General features: G+C 40.0%; 1 protein-coding gene across 1 annotated transcript in view; it reads right to left on the reverse strand.

Annotated features, from left to right (window-relative positions):
- LOC111668131 (cGMP-inhibited 3',5'-cyclic phosphodiesterase 3A-like) overlaps positions 1–25,550 on the reverse strand; it is a gene marked incomplete at its 3' end in the record, with an annotated part of 37,344 nt that extends 11,794 nt beyond the window's left edge. Inside the window, exon 1 of the mRNA XM_087178719.1 lies at positions 24,630–25,550. Coding sequence (XP_087034845.1) covers positions 24,630–25,550 — 921 coding nt within the window. The remainder of the gene's footprint in view (positions 1–24,629) is intronic.
- Between the last annotated feature and the right edge of the window lie 1,171 nt (positions 25,551–26,721).

The following is a 26,721-nucleotide window of genomic DNA, read 5'->3' on the forward strand; positions in this document are numbered from 1 at the left end:
GTTCTGAGCTAGACTAAACACAACACATCCCAGACTGGACACATAAGGATGAATTTGATAGTCTTCACTGATAAAATGACCACCAAGGGTACTTCCCAAAATATAAAAGGGTTCAATTAAAGCTGTAATAGACAGCTAGTGGCAATAAATGTCAGCAAGAGGTAACGGTTTGAATTTAGACACATAGAATAAAGTGTACACTCCTCCCACATACATTTCATGTTTGTAACAGCTGGTGTAGAGGGGATGAAATGGAGAACTAACAGCTGCTCTTTCGGAAGAAGTTGAGCTTTTTGCACAAGTTTTGATTAATCATTTCATGTATGAAGAGATGGCTTTGTGCTGGTTAATCATATCTGACAGCAGAAGTTAATTTGGAAGTTATGGCATCTCAGTTAGGATCAGCAGGATGTTCTTTTTCTGTTGCATCCCCACTGTGCGATACGGCCAGATAAAATGAGTTTATTTTTGTATTGTAAAAATTTGTGTAGTGTAGCTTTAAACTGCACTGCATTCAATTATTTTTGTTCCTTGCCTAACAGGGCCTGTCACCACAACTAGGAACAAATGTTGACATAATAATCACCAGCTTGTGACCTTCTTAACGTCCTGTCACTGGATTTAAAATAAATAACATAACATAAAATAACAAAGCCAATGGAAGTGCATTGTGGTTTTTTTGCAAGTATTGAACAAGTCTTGTACCAGACCAAAATTACACCAAGCAAATGGATGACATGCATCATGCATACCTTCTCACAACAGACAGAATGGACAGAATGCCCGAAGCCCCCACAGCTGCTTGTGTTTGTTTTGAAAATAGCAGGTGAATAAACCATTCACATTTTGACTTATAGTGGGTGGTACCTAAAATCATTGCCCTAGGACTTTCCCATGGCTTCGGGCCAGAGTCATGACAAGGGAGAAACTGTCATAATTTTTTCAAATTTTTGTGCTTCCTGTCTTCACTCGCCCTCCTAGGGTGAAAGCTCAACAGAACATTGTGGAGACACTTCCAATTTGTAGGTAGCAAACTAACCAAAACAAGCATACCTAAGGTCCCCCAGCCGGAACTTGAAAAATTGTTGTCATGTTGGAAAAAGCGAAGAAGAAGAAGTTGCCTACTGGTGAGTATTGTAACAGTAGTCTACAGGAAGGACATATAATTATTTGTTGTCCTCAGAACCAGCAGGAAGATTTTCAAATACAGACTGGAAAAACATTGTATCAAACTTGATGGGGCTATATTTATTTTTTTTGGAAAAGACCGGACTTAGCAGAAGAATGTAATTTACTAGGATCATTTTGATCCACACTCAGAAGGTGGCAGTAATGCACCTAAAAGCTGTTTGTCAACCGTGAAAAAAAACAACATCAGAGGAAGAAGGAGAAGAACAAGAAATAAAGAAGAAGTTGCCCGACTATCTGCAATGGAATACTTTTATGAAAAAACCATTATAGCTTTTGATCTGTGGATCCTTACAGACTGAGAGAATATAAATAATCAAGGAACAGACAGACAATCCGACTTCACCGCCACTTCAAAGGTATGGAGTCGCCAATGTTTCACTGTCTTGCTTGTTTGGTGGGTTGTGAATTCTCAGCCATCATCACCAGACAGTTGTTGCAGCTTGACATACGTTTCATTTTTAGTCAGTGAAAGTGACGTTGTGTGACTCCTGTCCATCATGCAGTCCAGTGCAGTGGCCTGTGCCCTCGCAGAAGTCAAGGGAGACAGCCACAGTAGAGCTGCTATTTTCTCCAATCAAATATTAATTCTGACAATCAAATGTCTGGATTTTTTACAATTGGATTACACAGTTTAATTGAATTTAGAAGAATTGTTGACAGCGTTAGAGCAATTAGCTAGGTTCCTCTTAAAATATCAAAATGATATGGAGTGGCTTTTTGAGAGGCTAGCAAATTTTACAGACAAAAGCTAAGAGCTTTGTTTTGTGGCATGGACAACTCACATAATTATGTTAATTAGCTTCAGCTGGTCATGAAGCTCATTTGTGATTTCAGCTGGACATAAATAAGATTGCCCTGTTCAATTACATTGAATGTGGTTAGAACAAGTACTCTAATCTTTTATTCAAACAAACATTAACCAGTCTCAATGGCATCCATATGAAGGCAAGCTTGACATATTTATTCTTAAGGTTTAAACATAGCTTTGGCTGTATCCTCTACTTAAGTGATGACATAAGGTCAATGTGCAGAATGTTTCACGTACAAAAAGAAATGCCTAATTTAATAATAGATATTGCCTAATTCTTGATAATAATAATAATTATTTAATTACTGGTCCCAGGCCTAGTGTGCATGTCAGTGTGTGTCTGTGAGTGTGTGCTGCGTCTGTGGACTGCCCTAGCTGTCATAGTTCATAGGCTGATGTCATAAAATGAGATGACCTGACAGTGCAACTGTCATCCACAGGAGATGACTTTGCATCTTGAATGGCAGATGAGATAATCTGTCTAATACAGCGGATTCATGTTTTATGTGAGCCCCTCAGGATGGGAGGGAGGTTGTTTGGAAGAATAAAAGCACTGTAATGCTGAATCACATTGAGCTTCTTGATCATGTAAAACATATGTGCTTCATTTTTAAATACTGTGTGAGTCTTTTTTGTTTATAACGCTTGTTGAAGAGTTGGGTCAGTAAACAAGGTGTTATATTAAAGTAAGGATGCAGTCAAAGTGCCACACCATGGCAGAAATCAGACCTGAGAAAACCAAATGAGTGTCCTTTCTTTCTATCACAATCTACACACACATTTCAGCTTCTGTCAATCCTATCCTCCTCTGTGCTCTGCTGTCCCGTGATGGCCTCCATTACGCTTCAAAAGCACTTCTCAAGTCAAGTATATAAGAGGCTGGGAAATTACAGAGACCTAATGCACATCTGAGCCACATAATCTTTGACAGCTCCATCATTCAGTCTTAAGTAGACTGCTACTAATTTCGCTCATGCAAATATAAGCATAGCTTAACGGTATCCTCACGCAAGAATTTGTGTCATAAAAAAAAGAAACCTAAACATTATGTGCAAGTAGGGGTGGTTCATCTTAACCCACATACCTGCATTTTATATTGCTGGGATAGTCAACACATGCATAAACACACTGCACACTGCAGGGGGAGCTCTTTTTATTCACATGACCACTGCCAGTCTCAGGGGTGTTTTTGTGGTATGCAGAACTTAAATCTGTTCATGGGGACAAGCCTTGTGTGCTAAAGCGGCACAATTAAACTAAAAGCGAAACAAACACCAAAATGCATTTAAAAATTTTATACAATTATACAGTTAATGTCATATTTTTTATACATAACCTGAATGGACACAAATACCCTCTGAATTCACAACAGTCATTACATTTATGGACAGACTTATGAAAACACCTTTTTATAATGCCTTTCCATTAAAATTTTTCAGGTCCTAAGAAGGTCCCAGCATCCACTGAACTGCACCCTTGACAATTAGTTCACCAGTCCATGACAATACAAACACAGACACCAAAACTTTTTATTTACCTTAGTACCTTTAATTTAACCTGATTTGCATGTATTTGTAATTTAAAGAAAATTAGCACTTAAAGTACCACTTATCCAAACTTTGTCGCGCTACAAACCATTTATAAATTATCATCAGTTACAAATTAGGGATTTTTCCTAGGGAGACATTAATAATCAAATTCTCCCATGTAAACAAGAATGTAAGAAATAAGACATAAAATACCAATACTGTTTGTTAATCTTGACTACTTATAAATGAACATTAAAAATTAGTCTACGAATGCATATCCTTCATCAGTCGTATCATTACAAGGTAAATATTATTCAAAACCATAATAATCGCAACCATGATGTTGTGACCCACTCCTCCTTAAAAAGAAAACTAGAATTACCACCTCGCAGTTGTATGCCTCGCCCATGCAGACAAGTTTCAGGTTACATCCCTGTTATCAACATTCATTTAAAATATCCATTTATGTAAAACTTTTTCATAATTGCTGTGTGAATTCTTGATATGGCTAAAAATGTATTTTGTGCGGTCACAGAGAGCTTGACCTTTGACCACCAAAATTTTATCAGTTTGTTCTTGAGTCCAAGTGAATGTTTGTGCCAATTTTGAGGGGATTTTCTTTGAGGAGTTCCAGAGATATCGCGTTCACAAGTCCAAAATCGTATTTTCTCGCCATGACCTTAACATTTTACCTTAAACCACCAAAATTTTGTAGCCTTGTAGCCTTATAACCCTAACCCCTAACTCAAATGCACTAACTCCCTAGTCACCATTTCTGATTGGTAGGTTTGTAGCTGTGTTCTGATTGGTCAGTTTGTAGACACACTCTGATTGGTCAGTTTGTAGCTACGTTCTGATCGGTCAATTTGTGGCCATGCTCTGATTGTTGATTTGTAGCCATGTTGGTTGACTTGTAGCAATGTGTATCAACCAATCAGAACGTGGCTACAAACCAACCAATCAGAATACAGTTAAAAACAAACCAATAAAAATATGACTACACACCAACCAATCAGAATACGGCTCCAAACAACCAAAAAAATCAGAATACAGCTACAAATCAACAAAACAACTGCCTGAGAGCTAAAAATAAAAATAAATTTCTCAGCTGCCCAAAAACATTAAAGAAAACAAAATTAATACTTTAAATAAATATGATGAAATATGACGTATTTCATTGTGTATTTTGACAACACCTACCCCTTTTTTCCTGAAACTGCTCTTCAAGTACTGAACATGAAATCCACTCTGGCAATATTAAGCCATTCGGGATTATTTACAGGAGTTGTAGATCTTGTTCACACCATGTGACCTGTCCTTAACCCTGGGTTCTTATTTAAACTAACAGCAGTGAGTGTGTAACTGAGCATGTTATGACTTCCAGTGATAAAGCCATGTAAGGGATAAAGGGACAAAAGATCTGACTGGATGAATGTCTGTGAGTCTGTCTTTAAACATGCACACCCACACACTTGCATACACGCAAAGGCACAAGCACACACACATTAACACACAGACTCTCTGTTTGTCACGACTCAGACACTCCACTCCTGAAGAACCCAGCAAGCCGGACCCAAACCCCTACTGGCCAGCAACTGTTCTTACTAGATCCCATCTGAGGCAGAAAAAGAGAGAGGAGGAGAGACATAACACTGAGAGAGACAGAGAAAGAGTGATGATGATAAATTGAAATTTAAAGAATCATTTCCTCATCTCTCCTTATCTAATCTCGCCACCTTTGATTTCATCAAGTGATATAGTAGCATTTGTAGAAGTAAAATAAAAATGAATAAAAAATAATAATAAATGATGCTGCTCTGTTTTACCCTGATGGATAGTGATAAATATTTTAATTTTTGATTACTGGTTCTGATTACTGGGCAAATCATTATTATGATATTAATACAAATGTATTCCAGAGATCAATGCTGTGGCTAATTTGTGCAAAATGGTACAATTGTGCATTACATTAGACAAAGCAATTTTACCACAAAAATGTTATGTGAAATTTGCTTGAAATCATTCATTCATAATTTTTGCCCTGCACTTCTGTGATAGATAAGGTAAGATGATCTGAGGGAAGGCTCATCCCTGTGTTATAGTGCTGTTGCTCAATACCTTAATTCTGTTGTACCTCATAGGGCAGCAGATTGTTTCATTCATGGTACAGCACATAATGTTTTCTATAAAAACTGATTCATCGTGACCCCAAGAATCACCATTTACCCACTCAACACAGCGAGCTTGCCAAATGGATTTGGCAAAGCTTGCCTGTGTATGCATGGTTTGGCCTGTGCGTGTTTATGAAAGTGCGTGTGTGTGTGTGTGTGTGTGTGTTAGAGAGAGAGAGAGCAAGAGAGAGAGACAGTTGGGACTCCTGGACTGGATGATGATGACTCACCCACCCACACACTCACGCACGTGAATTCAGATATGCTCTCATCATCGTCATCACTCAAAACCATGTTAACGCCGCTCACTGACGTTAATTGTTCCCAATCAGTGTATCAGGGGTCCTGTCAATGCACTGTGAAACCAGACCACACCAGCGATTGCTTATTGATCTCATTACACGCTCGCGTCACTCGGTCAAGCAAGTGTTTGTGTGTGTGCATGTGTGAGGTGCAGACTGACATCCATTAGACCTGTATACCCTAGCCAACAACGCTACAGCTATTTAAAACTAAGAATGCTATAAGCATGTAATAAATAACCACGTGAGCTGTTTTATTTATTGAAGCAAGACTAAGAGTCTACAGCTATGCTAACATTTATGAGGTCATACTGTACATCTAAATGCTAACATGCTGATTTTTAGCAGGTATAGAGTTTAACATTGTCACCCTCTAAGCTTAGTGTTAGCATGCTAACATGCACTAATTGACACTAAACATACAGTACAACAAGGACTTGGGGGAATGTGTAATTCTGCAGATTTAAAATAAAAAATTAGACTTAGTGAAATTTCAGCCTGATGATGGTGCTGGATGAAGATCACCAATGTTAACAATTTTCTGCAGGGACATACAGTAGGGTAAATGTCTGTACCAAATTCACAATCCATCCAATAGTTGTTTAAATATTTCACAAAAAATCACATATATCAGCCTCAGGGTGACGCTAGAGGAAAATCCATGAGGCTCAAAAAGTCAGTTGGCTTCATTTTCTGGGCACCACAAATGTAAATATTAGTATAAAAATACTGCAGTTGTCAAAATATTTCACTCTGGACCAAAATGTAATTGGCAGACATTGTCATCCATCAGCCACTGCAACAAAAAAAAAAGACACATGGCAAAAAAAAAAAAAAAAACTATTTAAAAGTACTTAGTAAAACTGTTCTTTTATGGTTTAGGAATGGTTACTGGTTAGTTTCCCCAATTCAGACTGCAAATTTAAAAGTGTTAGCATAGAATTACTAAGACTTAAAATAACGCCAGCCACAACTTTACATCTCTACCTCTGCACCTCTCTCTAGTCGAACTTATCATTCATGAACTTCTCGTTAAGACTGGAATGACACAACAGGGTAAGAGGAAAAGGCAGGTGAACTTTTGTGTATATTTTACAATCTTCATCACAAGAAATGTAGTTTTGTAGTATCGCTTTAATAACTAGTGCAAGGTCCCATAAATTCACTGCATTCCCAGAAGTCACAGTAAGATGACTTGTTACGGTTGCTATGAATAAGTAAAAGTAGGCTAGAGAGCTGGGGGAAACGCAGCTTTTGACAGCTTCACACTTTGTAGACACAGTTTACTGTAGGATATGTGTTTAAATGAAAAATTAGTTAATGCTGACAGAAAATATACTGATAAAATATTAGGGTTTAAATTGTAGAAAAGAAATAACATTATTTTCATCATTTCATTTATATCTTTACTCTTTTTTCTGTCCCGTGTGAATGAATTATGCTGATGGCAGCCACCAACACAGTCTCAGGCAAGTATGTGTGTGTGTTTCACAGCGGAGTTGCATGACTAAGGCTTTGCATGTACTGTCAAGTAGATGCATGCGTGCATCTGTCAGCAAAATGAGATGTGTACATCTCATCCTTGCATTCTCCTTTTCATGTTTGACGCATGAGCTGTAGCATGTGATCATATGTCCTGTAGCATGATGCCTTGTATCCGCTGATGTGTTTAATGTTTAATATAACTGCACCTTGAGTAATGAGACAACATGCTCAGAAGTACAACACTGTAAATTGATGAAAGCACACAGGCCTTACAAAGGACCATGAACAGAAAATGACAAGTTGTCTATGTTAACTGTCTCATAGAATCAAAATGCAAAATCTTTAATCACGAAGTGATCAATAGCAGTAAAACTAATATGAGATTCCTGTTAAGGTCAAAATGTTCACATTGTTAGTCTTATGAAGTATTATAATGCTGCACTAAAACTATCTTCAAGTTTAAATAACACAAAAACATGTCATATACCCAGCACAGGGAAAAAAAAGTATGATACCTGCGTAACACCACAGAGAGCGAAGTGACTGGTGAAGGCAGCTGAACATGCAGTAAGCCAAAAACAGATATTTGTGTCAAGTGTTGACAGACAGAAACTGGAACAAAAACATCAGTAAACAAATGGTTTACGTTCAGTGATGCCAGTACTTCTTTTGACAACTTCCTTTGCTTTTTCTCTATGAAAAACCTTTTTCAGAAATCAGGGAGGAGGCCAGATATTTGTGTTGTTAGACAACTATCCTCAAACAAAGTAATTTTATCTAATTTCTAACACCAAATGTGGTATAGTATATTAAGCCACAGGGATAACCCTGTATCTAAACACATTTAAGCACATTTTCATATTGTTTAATATGCTTGAACAATGAAAATTGAGAATATAGAGATATGTCAACGAATTAATTGATTGTGCCACATCATTTCCACTGATATCCCTGTAATATCTGTAGCTGTATTAGGTATGCAATGTTGCAAATGGGTATTGTAATGTGTGACTCAAAGCATTTTTGCATCCTTATGATGAACTTCCTTTTTTTTTTTTTAGGTTTTTAACTATTATTTTATCTGTAAATGGTTCCTCAATTGAATTTCCAATGTGCATTCACATTCTTGCACTTTCTACTTGTCATCTTTACTTCACAGAGTTAGCTGCATCACACGCAAATGGGCCCTCATGCATGCACAAAACTCATCTGAAACACACACACCATTTCATCCCAGTTGTCCGCCTCCCCTCCCCTCTTTCTTCCTCCCTCCCTCCAAGGCTCCATGGCTAAGTGGAATGCTTTTCCTTCGTGTTGTTGTACCCATGTTAGGCTACTGACGCCAGCTTGTCATTCTCTACTCCCATTACTGTGAGAGGAGAGTGCATCACAGCTCCCACAACCCACTTCTCTCTGTCAGCTTTCTGCTCTCGCTGATTGACACTGACGTTGTTGGGCGTTAGTATTTCAGGCTGAGTCCCATGGGAACAACGTGAGCGTCCAGACACTGGTCTTCCATTTGGAGCTGCATGCATAATGACTGACATCCCATTCTGTGTCTGTACTTCCCAAAGTTTTGCTCTTTTATGTGTCCCCTCCGAAATCGGACAACAGACATCTCTGTTGAAGCAACACTTTCTACTGTACTTAACATTTAGATTTGTCGCTCTAATATTTCTATGGAATCACGTTGCATTCACCAAAGTCAAAAAAATTGAAATTTTTTTTTTTTACTTATCTATGAAAATTAGCTTAAATTTCAATATAATTTAATGTTTTTCATATTTATTTTGTAAATGATACATTAAACATTAAAAGTCTTCACTTGTGTGAACAGAAACTTTTACAATTACAAGTATAGTTTAATGTTGCCATGGATTCTGTCTGCTTCACTGTGGGCAACAACTGGAGCCCCATTTTTTTTAAGCCTCTGTTTGTTTACATATTGGAAAATGAAGGACGCTGAACTAGCTATTACGTATGCTGAATTAGCTACTGTTCCTTTTTGCTGCGTGGAGCTCAGAATCATGAGACATACAAAACAAGCAGAGAGTGCTTGTTGTGAGAATTGATCGCCAGTTCAAGGCTCAGTACATGTATGCTGGTAAAACACTTTTGTTCATCCTATACTGTGGTATCATGCTGACTGTGATCTCATAAGATCAAGGTAGTTGCAGTAATCAGAGCGTGCAACTGTGTGGGTGTGCTAGGGTTGTGTAGGGGGGTTTCATATTATTATCTAAGCAAGAATCGTGTCTGTATCCAAAGTTATAAATTATTCAAACTAATATTCTTCTGCAACCAAAAGCCTATTAGTCCTAGATTCTAGGGCTATTGCCACTTGCAAAAACCCACAGGAAACAACCATTTTATGGCTGTTTATCTGAGCAATTTCTCCTGGGAAACATTTACCCAGACTCCTTAGCAGAGGCCTGTAAATACAAAGTGTCCACTAATAGCACAAAGAGGATATGACTATTTCTCTATATCAGTTCTTTCCATCTCACCCAGTGATGCATACACAGGCTATTGTATAGACCATACAAAACCTATGATTCTTGTTGGTGTGTGTGTGTGTGTGTGTGTGTGTGTGTGTGTGTATAGAAAAGACAACACTTAGTAAACACTGATCTGAGAGACCAACAAGAAACAGAAAGACACCAAATAGGAAATTTGAAGGAGAACAAATCCATAGAAAGAAAGCAGCTCTTCTGGGTAGACTTGTCTTCAGGCAAAACCAAACTCACTCAACATGTTTCACACCAGAGCAGCTTCATCCAATAAGGACTTACTCATTGAATTCCTTGTTGAATGAGATTGGAGAGAGAGAAAGAGAGAGAGAGAGAGAGAGAGAGAGAGAGAGAGAGAGAGAGAGAGAGAGAGAGAGAGGTAAAGAAGGAAAAAAGTGGGAGGAGGGTAAAGCGAGAGAAAGAAGGAGAAAATAAGCTGAATGAAAGAATGGAACACGTTGACATTAGCACAAGCTGCATCAAGCCTAAAGGAACCAAAAGGCCACACATATGTGTTGTGTGTATGTGTGTGTGTGTGTGTGTGTGTGTGTGTGTGGCTGATCGTGAGTGAGCGACCAAGACAGAGAGGGAGAGAGAGAGAGTGCGTGTGTGTGTGTGTGTGCGCGAACCATCCTGTACACACATCGCAGCCCAAGGCCAACTCCTTCGTCTGCTCTTCAGATGAGAACCAAGCGCTCACTTTGTGATGCTTTACCACAGCTCAGAGAGAAAACAGACTGCCATTTATAGAATGGATCCAATTATTTCTGAATATTGAAACTTGACCTGAAATAAACTCTCTGCTCCATACCTGAAAGAGAAGTCCTGATAAAACTTAAAGGTTTTTAACTGGTGCATTTAAGTTATTTTATGATGCAGTTCTGTATTTTCTTTTTTTTTCACCATATCCCAATTAACGGGCTAAGTCATTTCAGCAGCACACTGCAATGTAAACATGTATGAATATGGAGATGTCACGTTGAAAGGAATGCAATGTAATAAGGCAAATTAGGCCAGCACGGTACACTACACAAACCACTTCACTACTTCATAGAAAATGAGAACTGGTTAAGTTTTGTTTTTCGTGGCTAATCTCAAAGACAGTATGAGATACCTTGATTTTGGCTAATTACACTTTGGTTTCATGTTTCCATGCATGCATGCTGAATAATAAATCATAATCATGTTAACAGTCGAGTGATTTATTACGTGTAACAAAAAAACAAAACAAAAAACAATAAAACAAGTGTCTGGTGGAGTTTTTCATCAACCTTTAGTGAAAAAGATGAAAAAGCCCCTAAAAACTGAAGTGAAATAAAATGACAGATGATGCAATGTTGAAATGCTGGATGTATTCCAAATTTATTCCAAAAGCTTGGATCTAAAACATTTAGTTGGCCACAACATGTCTATTGACTAATTTTATTGAAGTGCTTTTAGCTAAAGACAATAACCAGAAATACTCACAGAACATGACATGACAGTCTGTATGTTGTAATTTGGCATTGGTCTGGTTTGGATTGGTTTGGTTTTTTTTGACGTGGACTGAAATCTTCTGCCAAATATGGACCATAACCTGGATCATTCAGGAGCTTTACTCCCTCCACCGCGCTGCTGCTGATATAGATTTAAAACATAGCATGGCCAAAGCTCAAGAGGTCAAGGCTGAAACACACCATACATCTGTAGAGCTGAAACTGGTGTGGCCCCAGCTTGGGTACGCTGGGATGATTGCGAATTCAGGGAAGGCACATCAGGACCGAGGCCAGGCAAAAACACAAGCACACATGCACAGACACACACGCGCACACATCAGCAGTGTCTTACATAACACAGTGAGTGATGGCAGCTGAGGACACAATAATACTGCCTTTGGCATTTGTCCTGTGAAAGTTGGACAGAGAGGAAATCGGGTGAGTGGGAGAGAAAACAGAGAGGGACAGGCAGACAAAAAAGCGCCAAAAAGCGACAGAAAGTGAGAGAGAGAGACAGAGAGAGGCTGAGAGAGAGAAAGAGATACAAAGAGAGAAAGAGAGAGGGATTTTGTTTGACTACAGATGCCCATGGCCTGAAGCGAAATGCCCCGAGGGAAAATATTACCCAAATTAATGCTGCAGTCCAGTCATTTTCATGTCTTCTCATTTTTTTTGTTTTATCAAGAGTCACTAAAGCTTTTCCCCATAGACTTTTATACAGCAGCTTGAGACTATGAAATAATGCACCAACGATGTTTTTACATGACTATATATCTTCCACCTTTTCAAAGCTTGAAGCAAGTTCTAATCAAATACAAACTACACAGCCTTTGAGGTGAGGTTTGAACTCTAGTGCATAGATGATAGATTTGCAATCAAATTAAGGATACTTAACAAATGAGCAATAGCAGACAAAGCTTATGTTGTGTATTCTGTCTGAGTTAATGTATAGGTCGAAAAATTGTTTCGAACATTCAAACATTTTTTTTAAATAAGCAGTTTCAGAGTATCTACACTTCCTGTACAAATCAAGGTTTGTAAAGGAGATGATAAGAGGAAAAGCTAAAAAATATGTGGAGTCACATGTTCTTTCCTCTGTAAAACTATATATTTACTAATGTATTCAGATGCATAGGTTACTCCTGAGATAAGACAAGACATAATGAGGAAATGCTATTCATTTACAGAGTTGGGCTAAGCAAATGTTGAATTTAAGATGACTCCTCTTGAATGTTTCATCATAGTTTTACTTTGCATGTCCCTTTAAAAAAAAAAAGCACTTCATTTTAATTTTAAGACATGAGATCAGATGAATCCCACTTTATACCGCAGGGACTTGTAATGTAGGCTTACCTAATAGCTGTTTAGCTTTGCGCCGAATTTCAGATTTCATGCTTTCAAAAAGTGTTGTAACCCAGAATGAGGTACATGTTATAGCAACACACGTGCAAGAAAAGATCTTTTATTATTGTTATTATTATAATGTATTGCAGTGGTGTGTAATATGTGTGAGAACAAATAAGTGTTTTTTGGGGGGTTTTTTGTGTATCCATGTTATGGTTCTAAAAATAGCCCCTGTATTTAAAGACCTGCCAACAGATTTGGTAATGATGTTCCTTTAGGACATGATTTGGGTCTTGAAGATTTGTCCCTTTATTTCCTATAAAATGTGAGTGTGTGTAAAGTTATAAAATAAATGTCTGTAACTTTTATCACCTCACAAAATTTGGCATTGCATTTGGTAATCAATTATGTACGTCGTAAGATAAACATGAGCCTGATTGCAGTAAGTAAGTAATAAATGTCTTCAAGTAATAGACCGAATCTTGAAAATGTATAAATTATAAAAATAAAAAAAAAGAGGGAAGAAAAAAGCTAGTACATTAGTACAATGTAATAAAATGAGTCCATTGGATCACCCTTTGGAAAAGACGTACTGAAAAAACTGAAATCAGAAGCAAAGTAACATTGTACTCTCTTATCCATCATTTCATGGCCCACTTCCCCATCATTATAATATCCTCAGACCCAGTTTCAAAGGAACAGGTACGCCAGCCTGTCTCTTGAAACAGTTTTAGCTCTCAGTGACGCTCGGCTGTCGAAACAGAGAACAGCAGCTTTTGCATTTTTATGTCCAGATGAAACTACAAGTAGAGTTATTGTCTTTCAACACAGACAACCCCTGGCAATTAGCTGCTGAATGCACGTCATCAATGTGTGTCTGTAGCAAATGTGTGTATGTGTGTGTGTGTGTGTGTGTGTGTGTGTGTGTGACATGTATGTGTGCATTATGAGGGATAATGGAAGGGAAAAACACTCCCAGATGCATGTGATGCAATTATACCCTTGATTATCTGATTGGGTAATCTACAGGCAGGCTGGAGGCGTCCAAGACAAACACGCTGTCGGCAGACTGTTGACCGAGCATAAACCACTAAGAAGGACACACACATACACACACCTGTATTTGAGCAAGTGCCCAACGATGCATAGATATACTGAACGCCAAACAGAAGGGCTGTGATGAAAGTAGCCTTGATTTGCATTCATCACAAAAAAAAATTGTATTTCTGTGTCTTCTGTACATATAGTCAAGTATATCGTGTGTGTGTGTGTGTGTGTGTGTGTGTGTGTGTGTGTGTGTGAAAGAGAAAGAAAAATAAAGTTTAATACGCTGTTTCCTGGATGCTGTGTAGTATGGAAGCAACTGAGGAAATTGAGCTGCTTATTGTGTTGCAACATTTGTGACAAACATACAATACACATGAGGCTGACAGCAAGCAAGTGTCGTGTGTGTCTGTGCATGTGTGTGCGTGTGTGTGTGACTGCGAGAAAGAGAGACATTGCTTGACTGGGTCAGTGATCTAACCCTCAATGACACTTCAATTCAATCTGAATAGAGGTCCTGATTTATGAGGACACAGCACATCTGGGAGCTTCAACAAGGCCAAGCTCTGTGTATGTGCACGTGTGTGTGTTTGTGTGTGTGTGTGTGTGTGTGTGTACATACAGTGTGTGTTTCCACACGTGTCTTTAGGCAGTGTTTGTTATGCACACATAATTAACAATGCAGAACACCCACCAAATAAAAGGAAAGAGGTATAACATGAATCTTGCCATGAGGACGTTTGAGGCAGAGTATATGCAAAAAAAGCTGTGACTCTTTATGAGGAACACAGCAGAGTAAGGGTTAAATTCTCTTCCTTGCAAAGACATCACCTCATCTTAATATGTGGATTTTAAACACCCTTATCTCTATGATCACCAGACTTGGCAAAAATGGAATAAATATCTTTATTAAAAATATAAAAATAATATAACTATATCTATACTATAATATACTACATATCATATCATTTAGAGAGTAGCCCCATTCACTCCCAGTCATTTTTCTCAGCTTCACAGTTATTGATACTTGGGCTTTAGAACTTGAGTGCAGTCTCCGGCTTGAGATGTTTTTTCCTGTCGTCCTGGTTTCAGTTTTATGTGTTTTTCAACTAACAGAGTCACGGGTTGAACTCACTAATGGCCTAACGTTTACTGAATCCTGGGAGTGCTTAAGTGTAGTGCATAAATAATCTCACTTATCTATCTGAAGGAACTCAGGTTTGGAGAAATTTTCTTCATAAAAAGCAAGGTAACAAGGGCCAAAGGCAGAATTTTTAATTGGTTCTACATTTAAATGAGGATTCTCGCACACGTCCCCCGAAATGGTGTCACTGTGCAAGATTACTGAATAAGTAATGTCCTCTGCTCCAAGATCAACTAGTACTTCTTTTAAAGTGTGAGGCTGGCGTCGTTTTCTTTTTATTACTATCAACAACATTTCTATCATATTCTTTATTTTACTCTACATTTGAATGTAGTTTTAGACTCTTGCTCAGCTTCTGTAACACCTGAACCCCCATAGCGATTGATAAGGTCTTTTCTTTTCTTTTTCTTGCTAAATACAAACAATGACTTTACCTTGCTAACTAGTCTGGAGCCACAGCTTGACAAAGGCCCTTACATAATATAGAATTCTATAGTCTTCCTGAAACTATGGCTGGAATATTCCTTCCTCACGATGACAAAGACCAGTGTAGTTTATTCTGAAAAAACAACATCAACAGCTGATTTTCTTTATCCTCGTTAAGTACAGTATGTCAGTGTTGGGCTGACCTACTGTCTGAGCACAGACATGCTGTTCAGTGTTTACAGTACTTTGCTATTCTGTTTTCCTACTTATTACAGCGAGCTTGCGCTTACGTTTAAAGGAAGTCACAATTTCTCTGGGTCTAACTCTGCTCAGCTTGAATATGCAGCTAACAACAGTCAAGAATACTCAGGTTTTCTGGTAGTGCTCTATAAGCTACAGTGTGTTAGTTGAAGGAATCTACAGTACATGTAGCACAGATTAGCTGAGAGTCAACTGCATTGTCAGTGTTCGTCATAGGTGCCTCAGTCAGTAACACTGTAACACTGTAGTGCTATTGGGCAGCTCACAGGTATGTCAGTAGGTGTTAACTGAGTCTGCAGACCAAGGGCACAGTTGTGAAAGAACACATAGAGGAGTACATGCCAACCATCCCTGCATAAATACAAACCCTCTAACTTATTCTAGGGTTCCCAAACATACTGCACAGAGGAGAGGGGGCGGTGAGGGTGGGGAATCCCTAATTATGCCTTGTGAAATGGAACCTACACTTCAGATTCTCTTAAAAGCTCAAACTGACAAATGTCATGAAAGTGAAGCGCTCAAACAAAACAGTCAGAGCAGAACGGTGTGGCACTCTCTCGTGCTGACTGTCCATTACATTGTTAAGAGTGTTTACTGTAGTGCAAGAGAAGAGGAGACAGACGGACAGAGGTATGGACAGATCTAGATTCTGCTCATTGATGCTGCCCCCTGCCCAGGCTGACCAGTCTCCCCCCTCTCACCAAGCATATTTTGGAGCTAAAACACACCATTGAATAGAGTAACAAGGCAATCCTTGTCCAAGGCCACCAAACCTCATGTGGACAGCCAGCAGAGAAGCCACTGTATGTGTGTGTGTGTGTCTGCGTGTGTGTGTGAATGTGTGAGCACGTGTATACAGTAGTGGCCAGGCCAGGTTAAAATTATTTGCTGGTGCCTTTCAACAGCAAGCTGTGGAGATTACTCTTACACGTTTTTGTTTTTTTTTTTGCTCTTGCTCTCTTTTCCTCTCCCTCTCTGTGGGAGCATATGGCATAGAGCCATATTCACGCACATGCATGCAATGTCTGTCACACAAACCATATGCAATCGACACAAACCTGCCTCGACAGTGTGTCTGTGAGTCCAAGTGAGAGCTCAGAGCGACGGTGTGTTTAGAACAGCAGCAGAGAGGCAGGACACAGGGACCAGATAGTTGTCCTTTTACCATCAACACTTCTGCTGCGCTTGGCAGCAAAACCTCCTCTCACTCCCCCTCTTTTTCCTCACCCTCCCCAGCAAATCTTTCAACACTCTCTCTTTCCCCTCCTCTCCCTCCCTCTCTCTCTCTCTCTCTCTCTCTCTCACGCAGTAGCTCCTGCATTAGGTCCCCTCAAGCAAGACTGTCCCCCTCCTCTCTCTCTCACACACACACACTCACTCACCCTCGTTTGGCTATTTGACTGCTGCTTGGGGCTGGATGCAGCCTGTGCTAATGCCAGTGTGTTCTTTTCTTTCAATCACTGTTTTTTTTTTTAACCCATCTTTAATTCTCTCTTCCACCATCTTCACTGTCTGTCACTCTGTTGACCTTTGCTGTTTTTCCTCATTGTTTCTTTTGGATGAAATGGTCCATTCAAGAAGGCTACAAGCTGCACCTCCGGTGACACAGAGCTGGCCACTGAATTCACACTTCACACTCTAACTTTCTTTTTCTTTTTCTTTGCCTAATATCTGCAAATCTCACTCCACTTCTTTCCTCCTTTCTCTGCTCAACATTACTCTTTGAAGGCTCAGTTTATCTATTTAACATTTTTTCATTATCTTCCTCTAGCAATGAACAATCAAGAGTCCATAAAAGCAGGACAGCTGATATTTCATCTGATTATGCACTGCTGCTTTTGGCCCCTGATTGAATTTGCATTCATCTGTCTTTTTATATCTATAACTGATTTACATGCATTTAGGATACAAGTATAATCCTTTCTGCTGTGTTTCCTACTGAAACTGATGGAAGTTCCCAGAGAGGAGTGTATACATAATACCTACATGCTGTTTGTTATATATAAAAGATGCGTGTAATTGCATAGTTGACAACAGTGTAGTGATATGAATGAAAATAACTCCCTATCTATCTTTTTTCTCTACGCCTGTCTGAAACACATACACATGTACACACACATGCACACACACACAGAAGTACAAGCATGTGTCCGTTTCATATCTTGGTTGTATGATGTGTACAACAAGCAGATGATGAATGTCTTGGTGTGTTTCTGCACTCAATCCACTAGGAGCAAACTCATAGAGAATTTAAAAGCGACCTATTATGCTTTTCTGAGTTTTCCCTTACTTATAAAGTGTTATATAGGTTTTTGTGCATGTAAATGGTCTACAGAGTCACAAGGAGCAAAGTTTACACCAAAACCCAATTTTCTCTTTTGTATGAAACACCTTGTTGGGGGTCCAGACATTACTTCCAATTCAGGACTAATAACGTCAATACGTCTCTTGGTCCAGCCCACCTGCAAGCTGGACACTCCCTGCAAGCTTGGCACGCCCCTACACAAGGCACAGCACATAACTACTTATAATAAAGACTTTTCTTTATTTAAGAAACCCCAAACAATTAGATGCTTCATTTTCATAACGGTCATTTCTTTAATTGACACTGGATGTGGCCGAACAGGGGACTCAGTCTCACAGCCTGTCAGTCTGCATTGTGATGTTTTGTGATGTTAACCGCGTTGCATTAGTAAGAAGCAGCACAGCAAAGATATAAATGCTTAAACGTTTGTCAGTATTGACATGCTGCACCTCGTTAGCTGAGATAAATTATCCATAATTTAACCTCTGAGTTAATTTTTCAGTAACTATGCCTACTAAAGTTGAATTAATTCAGATTTACCGGCAACGTAAACCAGCAGGAGGTGAAGCGGTGGAGACTCCCTGCCTGTCACTGTTGGTCTGTTTCTCCATTATTTATATTTCTTTAATCCGGAAGTGTCCACACATAAAAAATCAAAAGTTTCTCATTATTCCAGTTTATGAAAATTGTCATCCGAAGTCTTTGCAGGCTGTCAAGTGTCATGATTCGCAGCACTCTTCATATTTCTCCTTCCTTCCGGCTGCGGGACAGTGGGTACGCTTGTTTTCTGCTCCAGTCCAGCTGGTGAGGGTCGATCGGGTCTATAATCTTCTGGTTCAGGATCGGACTCTTGCTCAAAACGATAAGGCAGATCCAAAGCCGCCACAACCGTTTGTTTACACAAGACATGGAAACATGTCATTGCCATGGTAGCTGCCGGCAAGCTGACCAATCAGAGCCCAGTGTGCTCTGATTGGTCAGCTTGTTCAGAGGGAGGAGGAGGGCAATATGAATACAGTATAAAATGTACAGAAGAAAAATAATGTCTTTTCAGAACATTAGAGCATGTAAATCTATTTTAGTCGACATCAAAAATGAATAAAAGCTATAAAAATGGCCATAATATGTCCTCTTTAAAGAGCTGAAACAGTGTTTACCTCAGATCCAATATATTAAAATAACATGTTAATGTTAAGATATACAGTGGGGGGAAGTAACAGCAAAAACAACCTTACAAGCCTAATACTTAATTTACACATAATCTACACACAGGCAGCTGGTTTTCCTGCAAGTGTATCAAAGTTAATGGAAAACATCTAGTAAGAGTTCTGCAAATTCTGACCTAGAACTTTTGGGACACATTGGAGACACATTAAACCTTTAAAGATGCTATATGTACGTTATCTTTTTCACAGAACATGGTTTCTTGCAGGAGGATGGCGGTGGTGACAGTGTTGATAAATATAGCTTGCCAAAAGCTTCAGCCATTGTTGTGTTTACAAGACAAGAAGTCAGACTGGACGCCACAATGACTCACTATGGCAATGTAGTGCTACAAGACAGGCTTCCCAGGCCAGGGCTAGCTGCTTAGTATGCTAACATCAGTAGAAGAAAAGAAGTGATAGAAATAGAAAAAAAAGAGTTAAAATTGCCGTTCCTTTCCACCGCAGGAGACAGCTCTAGGTGAGAAAAGGTATAACGTTTGATGCTGAACATTTCTTCTACCCTGGTAAATAAACAGCTGTCAATGCTAACGCTGGCTATGTAGCAATAGCAAAAACTTATAAATATAGCACCTTTAAGTTCTGCCCCTTTGTGCAAACTGCAAAATGGTTATGGAGGTGTCTGGATTACTTCTTTGACTGGTGCTGCACTGGCAGATCATTGTTAGTATCTAGGGTGCCCTTTTAAGTGTCTGCCTCATAAGAGTTTTAGAGGTAGCATCTGCAAGAAATAAAGAAAAACAAGATGTGAATGTAATAACATAAACTTAAATCATTAAATTGCCTGATTAAAAAAATACAGAAATTATCTGACTACATCTGTTTGTGTTTGTTGGTAATAAATAAATCATCGATTTATTAGACATAAAAACAATGTTCTTCATTATTTCATGGAAGAGATTATAAGCCTGAATGCCACTCAAAGTAAGATAGCTCTGGCAACGGGAACAGTTTGTGTGTCTCACTGGAAATGTATGTACGTCAGTGGAAGAATGTGGGCCCTCCCTCAAATAGATTTTAGAGCACGTCTCTGCTTTAAAATCTGTCTCCCTCCCTCCTTCCCCCCCTCCCATCTGACACGGATACTGTATATGATGATGAGATGATGAATATGTTATGCAACACAGTATAGCCTTATTCGAGGTCTGACCTCCATTTCCCAATGAGCAAAGACTTCACAATTACAAAAAAACTAATTTGTTTTACCCTGCTAAGCCTTTGTACTTTAACATGGTATGATGTAGCGCCGCTTATCTGAACTTTTTTTTTTTTTACTATTTTGTTGGTCTTGTGTTAACATTTGTGTAATGAACACTGCATGATACTTAGGAAAAGAAAACTGCATGGTGAAACATCAAAAAACAAAACACTTGGAAATATTGCTGATTTTTTTTAGACTTTCTATTTATGGCTGTTGTTATCTTGTATAGCGCGAGTGCTCTTCAATTGCATGTGACCCAAAAACCACTAGCAGAGGCCTTCTCCCCCGAAATCCCAATCCCACTGAGACCCTGGCTAAAACACAAACAACTTCTGTCAAAACACAAGGCCTCTGTGTGGAGCTATTCCAGAAACATCATAACCAAGTAAAATTCATGTCAAAATCCTTGAATAATATGACTAAATACCACATCATGTTGATAGTGTAGAAACTTCTCATTATTTTAAAATGAGCTCATCTGTTCTACATAACAGTGCAACAGCAAAACAATAAATGCCATTCACCTTAAAAAGAAAAAAAAAACACAGAAATAAAGCCACGGAGCCAAGCCAGTGCTATTTTCCAGCTTCAAGTTCAGCAGAGTGCCTGTCTTGCCTCTGGCTTGGCAGGCTGCACCAGCCTGCTTCATAAATACTGCACAACCAACGCTTGATGAAAACCCCCACTTCTCTCAGGTACAACTGCACTCTGGAGAGCTTCATTATCTACAGTATGGATAAACTGTACCTACAATCTGTGTGTGTTGTGTCAGGGAGAGACTTTGAGAGAGAGGGAAAGACGGGGGAAGAGAGAGAGAATGTGAGTAACTGATTTGACTAATTTGTTGGATGCCTTGAAATTTCTGCTCTATCTATAATATCTAAAGTGAAAGGATAAATGATTGGTTCCAAAATAGTCAATGACTGAAATAAAGCGCGTGAGTGTGTTCATGCAAAGGTAGAATCAGTCAGTTTGACAACATGTCGTAGTAGGCATAGGGAACGTCAAATATATCCTTTGGGACCTGATCTGATCCCATATGGGGTTGTTTGATAAGCAGACTGGTGTAATGTTGCACAAATTTAACTCACAAATCCAAGAAAGGTATATAATTGCATTGTCACATGTTAACTAATCTAACCATCGGTGAAACTAACAACCAGTAATTTAAGTAACATTTTTATATTAACAGTGAAGCAGTGAAAATGTGAAAGGGGTGGCCGACATGGATTTATTACCCAACTCTTCAGCATTTTAGCATTTTTTAATATTTGCTAATTGTTGTGGCCTTACAGACTGCACCAGTTCAAGCTCACTACTCTCATCAAAACTGTTTACAGCTGCAGCAGGCAACTGCTTTTAGCATGCAAGCTCTGACAAAGTGTTGTATATTATTCAGCACCAAACAGAAGATATCAAGGAAGGTAATGACCGCACGAGAGCTGAAAGGAGACGAAATCTTTTGGACATCAGCACAACTTGTTATATTAAATTGTGTATATACAGGCTGTAAAGGTCTTTATATTTACAACTACACTTATTACAAAGCGTACAATGAATCAGCAGTCTAGAACATGGTATATTTTGGTAGCAGTTTGGTGGCACCCAAAGTAAAATCCATTTGTTTGTGTTTCTCCCCCTCTGCATCCTACATCAATCTCCATGTTCCTCTCCCTGGTCCCACAGATTACACAGCGGTGCTACATGAGGACACGCTGTCCTCAGCATCTGGTCAATTGTGAGTTTTTTCTTTTTTTTTTTTAAGTTTTAAAGTTCAATTTGTCATCACTGCTGTTCCAGACTAGACGGGGTACAATGGCTAATGGAGCTGTTCTAATAGTTCAGATAGTCCACTAAGTCAGCGTTCCCTGGATACCAGTTAGCAATGAACAACCAAGCATTGAGAGTTGGACAGCCGATGTGGGATCGGCTTAAGTTTCCAGATAAGCGAATGAAATTTGAGAGATGGGACAAAGTGTGTGATTCCGGGACACTCTAAAAGTTGAATGTGCTCTGCAGTAATGGGGTCCTTGGTAGCTCATCATCACCCACATAGAATTTGTACAATCTGAGATAACTACTCTTCAAATTCTTCATAAAAAGGCTAAATCTATGGGAATGGCTCTACAATATGAGTGATTCGCCTAACACCTTGATTAGAAACACCACAAAAGTGGCTTTATTTAAAGAGATAAGTAAGACAGGTGTAGTTCTTTTTTTTATCTGGATAATTATTTTGCAAAACAAAATTTTGCCAAAAAAATCAATCCTGGAAATATTTCTATGGAAAAAAATGATAATAGTATAAAAATCGAGTTTAAAATAGGATTTTGAAAACACCAATAATGCATTTTTCTTATGAGCTTGGTAACTGTAAACTGTGATGACCCATGTCCTCTTTGCAGTGGGAAACATAACAATGGTTTCCAGTGGTTTCGGGACATGAAATCACTTTAAACTGATCTGCTTCTTTTCAAAAAATTCCAGGAAATCTTCATTAAAAAAAAATCTATATAGACTAAACCAAAAATGGCAATGCTACAAAGAGCCACCAAAGTTTAAATACTACTGTGCAAGCACACCTCTAACAATTAACAGACCCATCACCCCATTGAGTACTGAACTATTGTGCAAGGTGTCATTTAACCTGTCAACTATGATTACACCACAAATCAACAGAAGAGAACTGATGAGCCATGTAATTACTGCTATTAAGCTTTTCTTTCTTTTTTCCCATGTGTGGCTCTCTAGCTATGTCATAGATGGATGATTGTGAAACAAGCTCTCACCAGCACACATCACCACAACATCACCAGGTTCTCTTTTATTCCCCCAACATCTCTTGGTATTATCTCAGTCTGTCACTAGAGGGCATGAGCACAATCAGGGGCAAAAGAATAACCTTCAATAGAGGAGACTGGGGTGTGAAGGGCTGATCAGTTTCAGGTATCTCTTGCTTAGTGAGTGAGTGAGTGAGTGAGTGAGTGAGTGAGTGAGTGAGTGAATATATCATGCTATTGTCAGATAACTGCAAGTTGTGTAAATCTTGTGCGAGATTTGTTCAATACATAACATACTGTAACTTCCTTTATTTGATGGGAGACTGCTCTGCAACATGCACCTGCACATCTGAGTCAAAACATGAACCAGATGTTGACATGTTGATTCACAGGAATATTCCTAAATAGAGCAGCATGAGTATTTTTCAATGAAAAATACAGGAGTAAGTGTGTTCGGGGCTGAAATCAGTGCTATTTTGGGGATGTGAGCGACTTCTGCTTCAATCTCCAAGTTAGCTCATTGAGCCAGTATTCAGGGCATGCGGAGCACATCCACCTTATTCATGGATTTCTGGTCACAGCCGGCTAAATATCATGGGTGACATTAAACATCTCCCCTACTCATCCTCTACACTGATAGTTTCAAAAAATGTCCACGGACCTCCAAGATCAGCGAGTTATACAACAGGGTTACTTAGGTTTCCCTTTAACTGACACATCACATCATCAGGAACAGAATGATACACAATCCAGTTTCGACTATTCACAACGCTCTCCTTCCACTGACACTGCAGCAACGATCTGAGCAGCAAACACCACAGGAGCTTCTTATAAGGACACATCAGTTGGATGATCAAATTTGGCTCCATAATGTTCAAAGTTTGGGAACACGTGCGACACACCACTGGCCAGCGCCGAGGATAAACAAAGGCTTTCAAAAATATTTAGATGTGACCTCACACCTCGCGGGCACACAGCAACTTGGCATGCTAAGTGCACCATCCATTTGCTTATCAGTAGCACAAACATAGCGCACAGCACAATGATGATGACCACATGAACAGCGGTGTCAGAGTGAAGCGTTTGCACAGTGAGGAAGGTGTTGCTATTCGGGACAACATATGATGCGTAAATCACAAGAATGCTAGACTAATTATGTGTCTTAGAAACTGTAGAAACTGACGCGGGCCTACGGAGCAAACCAGTCATTAGTCTCATAATAATAAAGCTTGATAGCACAATCTCTATTATCCCGGCTGGCTCGATGTCATAAAGGAAAGGCGCGTAAAGCTGTCACACATGCCATCACAGAAAGAGAGAGCAAACCAAAAGGCATCATAGGCCTGCGGCGGTTGAAAGGTCATAAGCAGAGCAATATCAAAACATTCACTATGCTCTGGTTCAGACGCCCAAAGTTGGACATGTCTTACCTGGTCCCGCGGAATGCAGGGCAGCGAAGTCCTGCGGTGGGACTTGCTGTTGCTCTGACAATGAGCCATCATTTCCGAGGCCGCTATGGAGCTGGACCTCCGTCTCCTTTTGAAGACAGGGATGTCCTCCTCCTTCGCCCCGGTCACAGAGCCACAGCACCCCGTCCCGCTGGTCCCTGAGGCCGGCAGGAGCCGGTCAGCATACCTCGCAAGCAAAACCCCCAGCAGCCCCAGCAGGTAGGCCAGGTAGGGTCTCCAGCTGGCCCGGACTCTGCTCAGAGAGACGAGGGAGACGGCCCTGATGACGCTAATGAAGATGAGGATCGACACTCCCTGACCCACCCGGACGACCAGCAGAGCCCCGCTGCCCAGGCAGCCGAGGACTACCAGGGTTGCGGGGAGGGACAGCAGCTGCTCCTCTGCGCCGCGCAGGAGGGACTGCGCCGCGGCTTCGCCCAAGTGGCACACCGCTAACAAAAAAAACGCGGTACGGATGAGCACCCCGCAGCGAATCAGATACAGCCCGACCCAGAAGAAGGCACATACGAGCGTAAAAACTGGGGAGACGCAGTAACACGCAGTCAGAAGCAGCTCCACTGCACAGCCCGCCGCGAAATGAAGACGAGAGTCAGAGCTGCTTCTATTTCCGTTGCTGCTGCTGCTGCTGCTGCTGCCTGCATCCCAGTCGACCAATCTGAGCAGCAGAGCGAGAATAACGGAGACGGAGGCAACGCAGACCGCAGACGACACTCCTCGGCAAGTCCATGTCACGGCGAGTCTCAGCCACGACTGGCTCCCTGCGTCCTGGTGCAACGGGGTGACACATGTCTTCACGTAGCCGTTGCGCTCCAACGCTGCCCGGGGATATTTTTCATGAGCGCTTCTTGATGAACCTCTGTCGCTGTCTGCCTCCAAGGCCATGGCTATCAGTCAAGCGGAATACTGCCCTGACCGTCCGGGGGGAAAAAATGATAGATTTAGTCTCTGTGTGAGTGTCTCAGTCTAGTCTACATATTCCACCTATGATTCCCATGATAATGCGTGTTGTCTGTGCGCAGCTGACACCAAAATACTGGTCAGTGATGCTTGCCTCCCAAAACAAAAGTTCAAGAAGTATGCATATAATTTAAAAACTGCCAAATTATGTGGTTAAGAACTTTTCTTTTGGTTTTGCTGTTCAGAACTTCCCCATTACATTTGGTCTACTATTGAGTTGCCCCTGGTAGTCAACCAGTGAACCAAAAAAGCAACCCCTGGCGTTTCACACATCTAGGCCACTGCCTCCACTCCTCCACATAGTCTCTCTCTCACCCTCCCTCGCTTTCTCTCCCCTCCCACTATAGACACTATCCCTTTTTTTGTGCCGCTCCGGTGATTCCTCCGTCACGTTTTAGCTCTTCTCAGTGTTTCTGTTCAGTCTGCCCTGGATGTGACTCAGTTCGCTGTGGATGTCTGCCATGTTTACACGAAGATTTCCTGGCTTGTTCTGGAAGATGGAGCAGCACATTATAAGAATGAACTGTAGTAATCCTCTAATACATTTTGGAGATACACTACACATATGACAGGGGGATCTAAAAGGAATCTCATCCTGGTCCCACACGACTTTAAACAATATCATTCATCAGTCTAAGGTCACTCAGAACTCACATGTCCACCACAACTTACTATAGAGGGAACCTGTGTGAATTTCTAATTTATATAAGATCCTCGATGCCTGGTGAAGTTACTTTTTCACCTCCAAAAAACAGACACAGCATTAAAAAAAAGAAAAGTGCAGTCCAACATACAACAAGCAGAATGTAGCTCTGGTAATAATCATGTTGCTACCCATATTTTTTTTTTTTTCCTGGATTAAAATCCTAAATCACATCATCCTCTGCCTCCTGTGTGGCCTAGGACAAGTTAGCAGCCTTCACCTGTTTGCCCTACTTTTTATGAGGATTTTAAAGGATGCAATGCAGTCACATAAAGCTATTTCAAGTCTGATTCAACTATATGAATTTGTTCTCTGAAAAGAAAGGCATCACAGATGGTCTATTATGTCTGAAACATCTGCCAAAACATCTGTCTGATAGATCAGGTACTATTT

This window comes from Seriola lalandi, unplaced genomic scaffold, assembly GCF_002814215.2.
Source record: "Seriola lalandi dorsalis isolate HSWRI2012SDOR001 ecotype SW California unplaced genomic scaffold, Sedor1 jcf7180002054703, whole genome shotgun sequence".
NCBI lineage: Eukaryota > Metazoa > Chordata > Actinopteri > Carangiformes > Carangidae > Seriola > Seriola lalandi.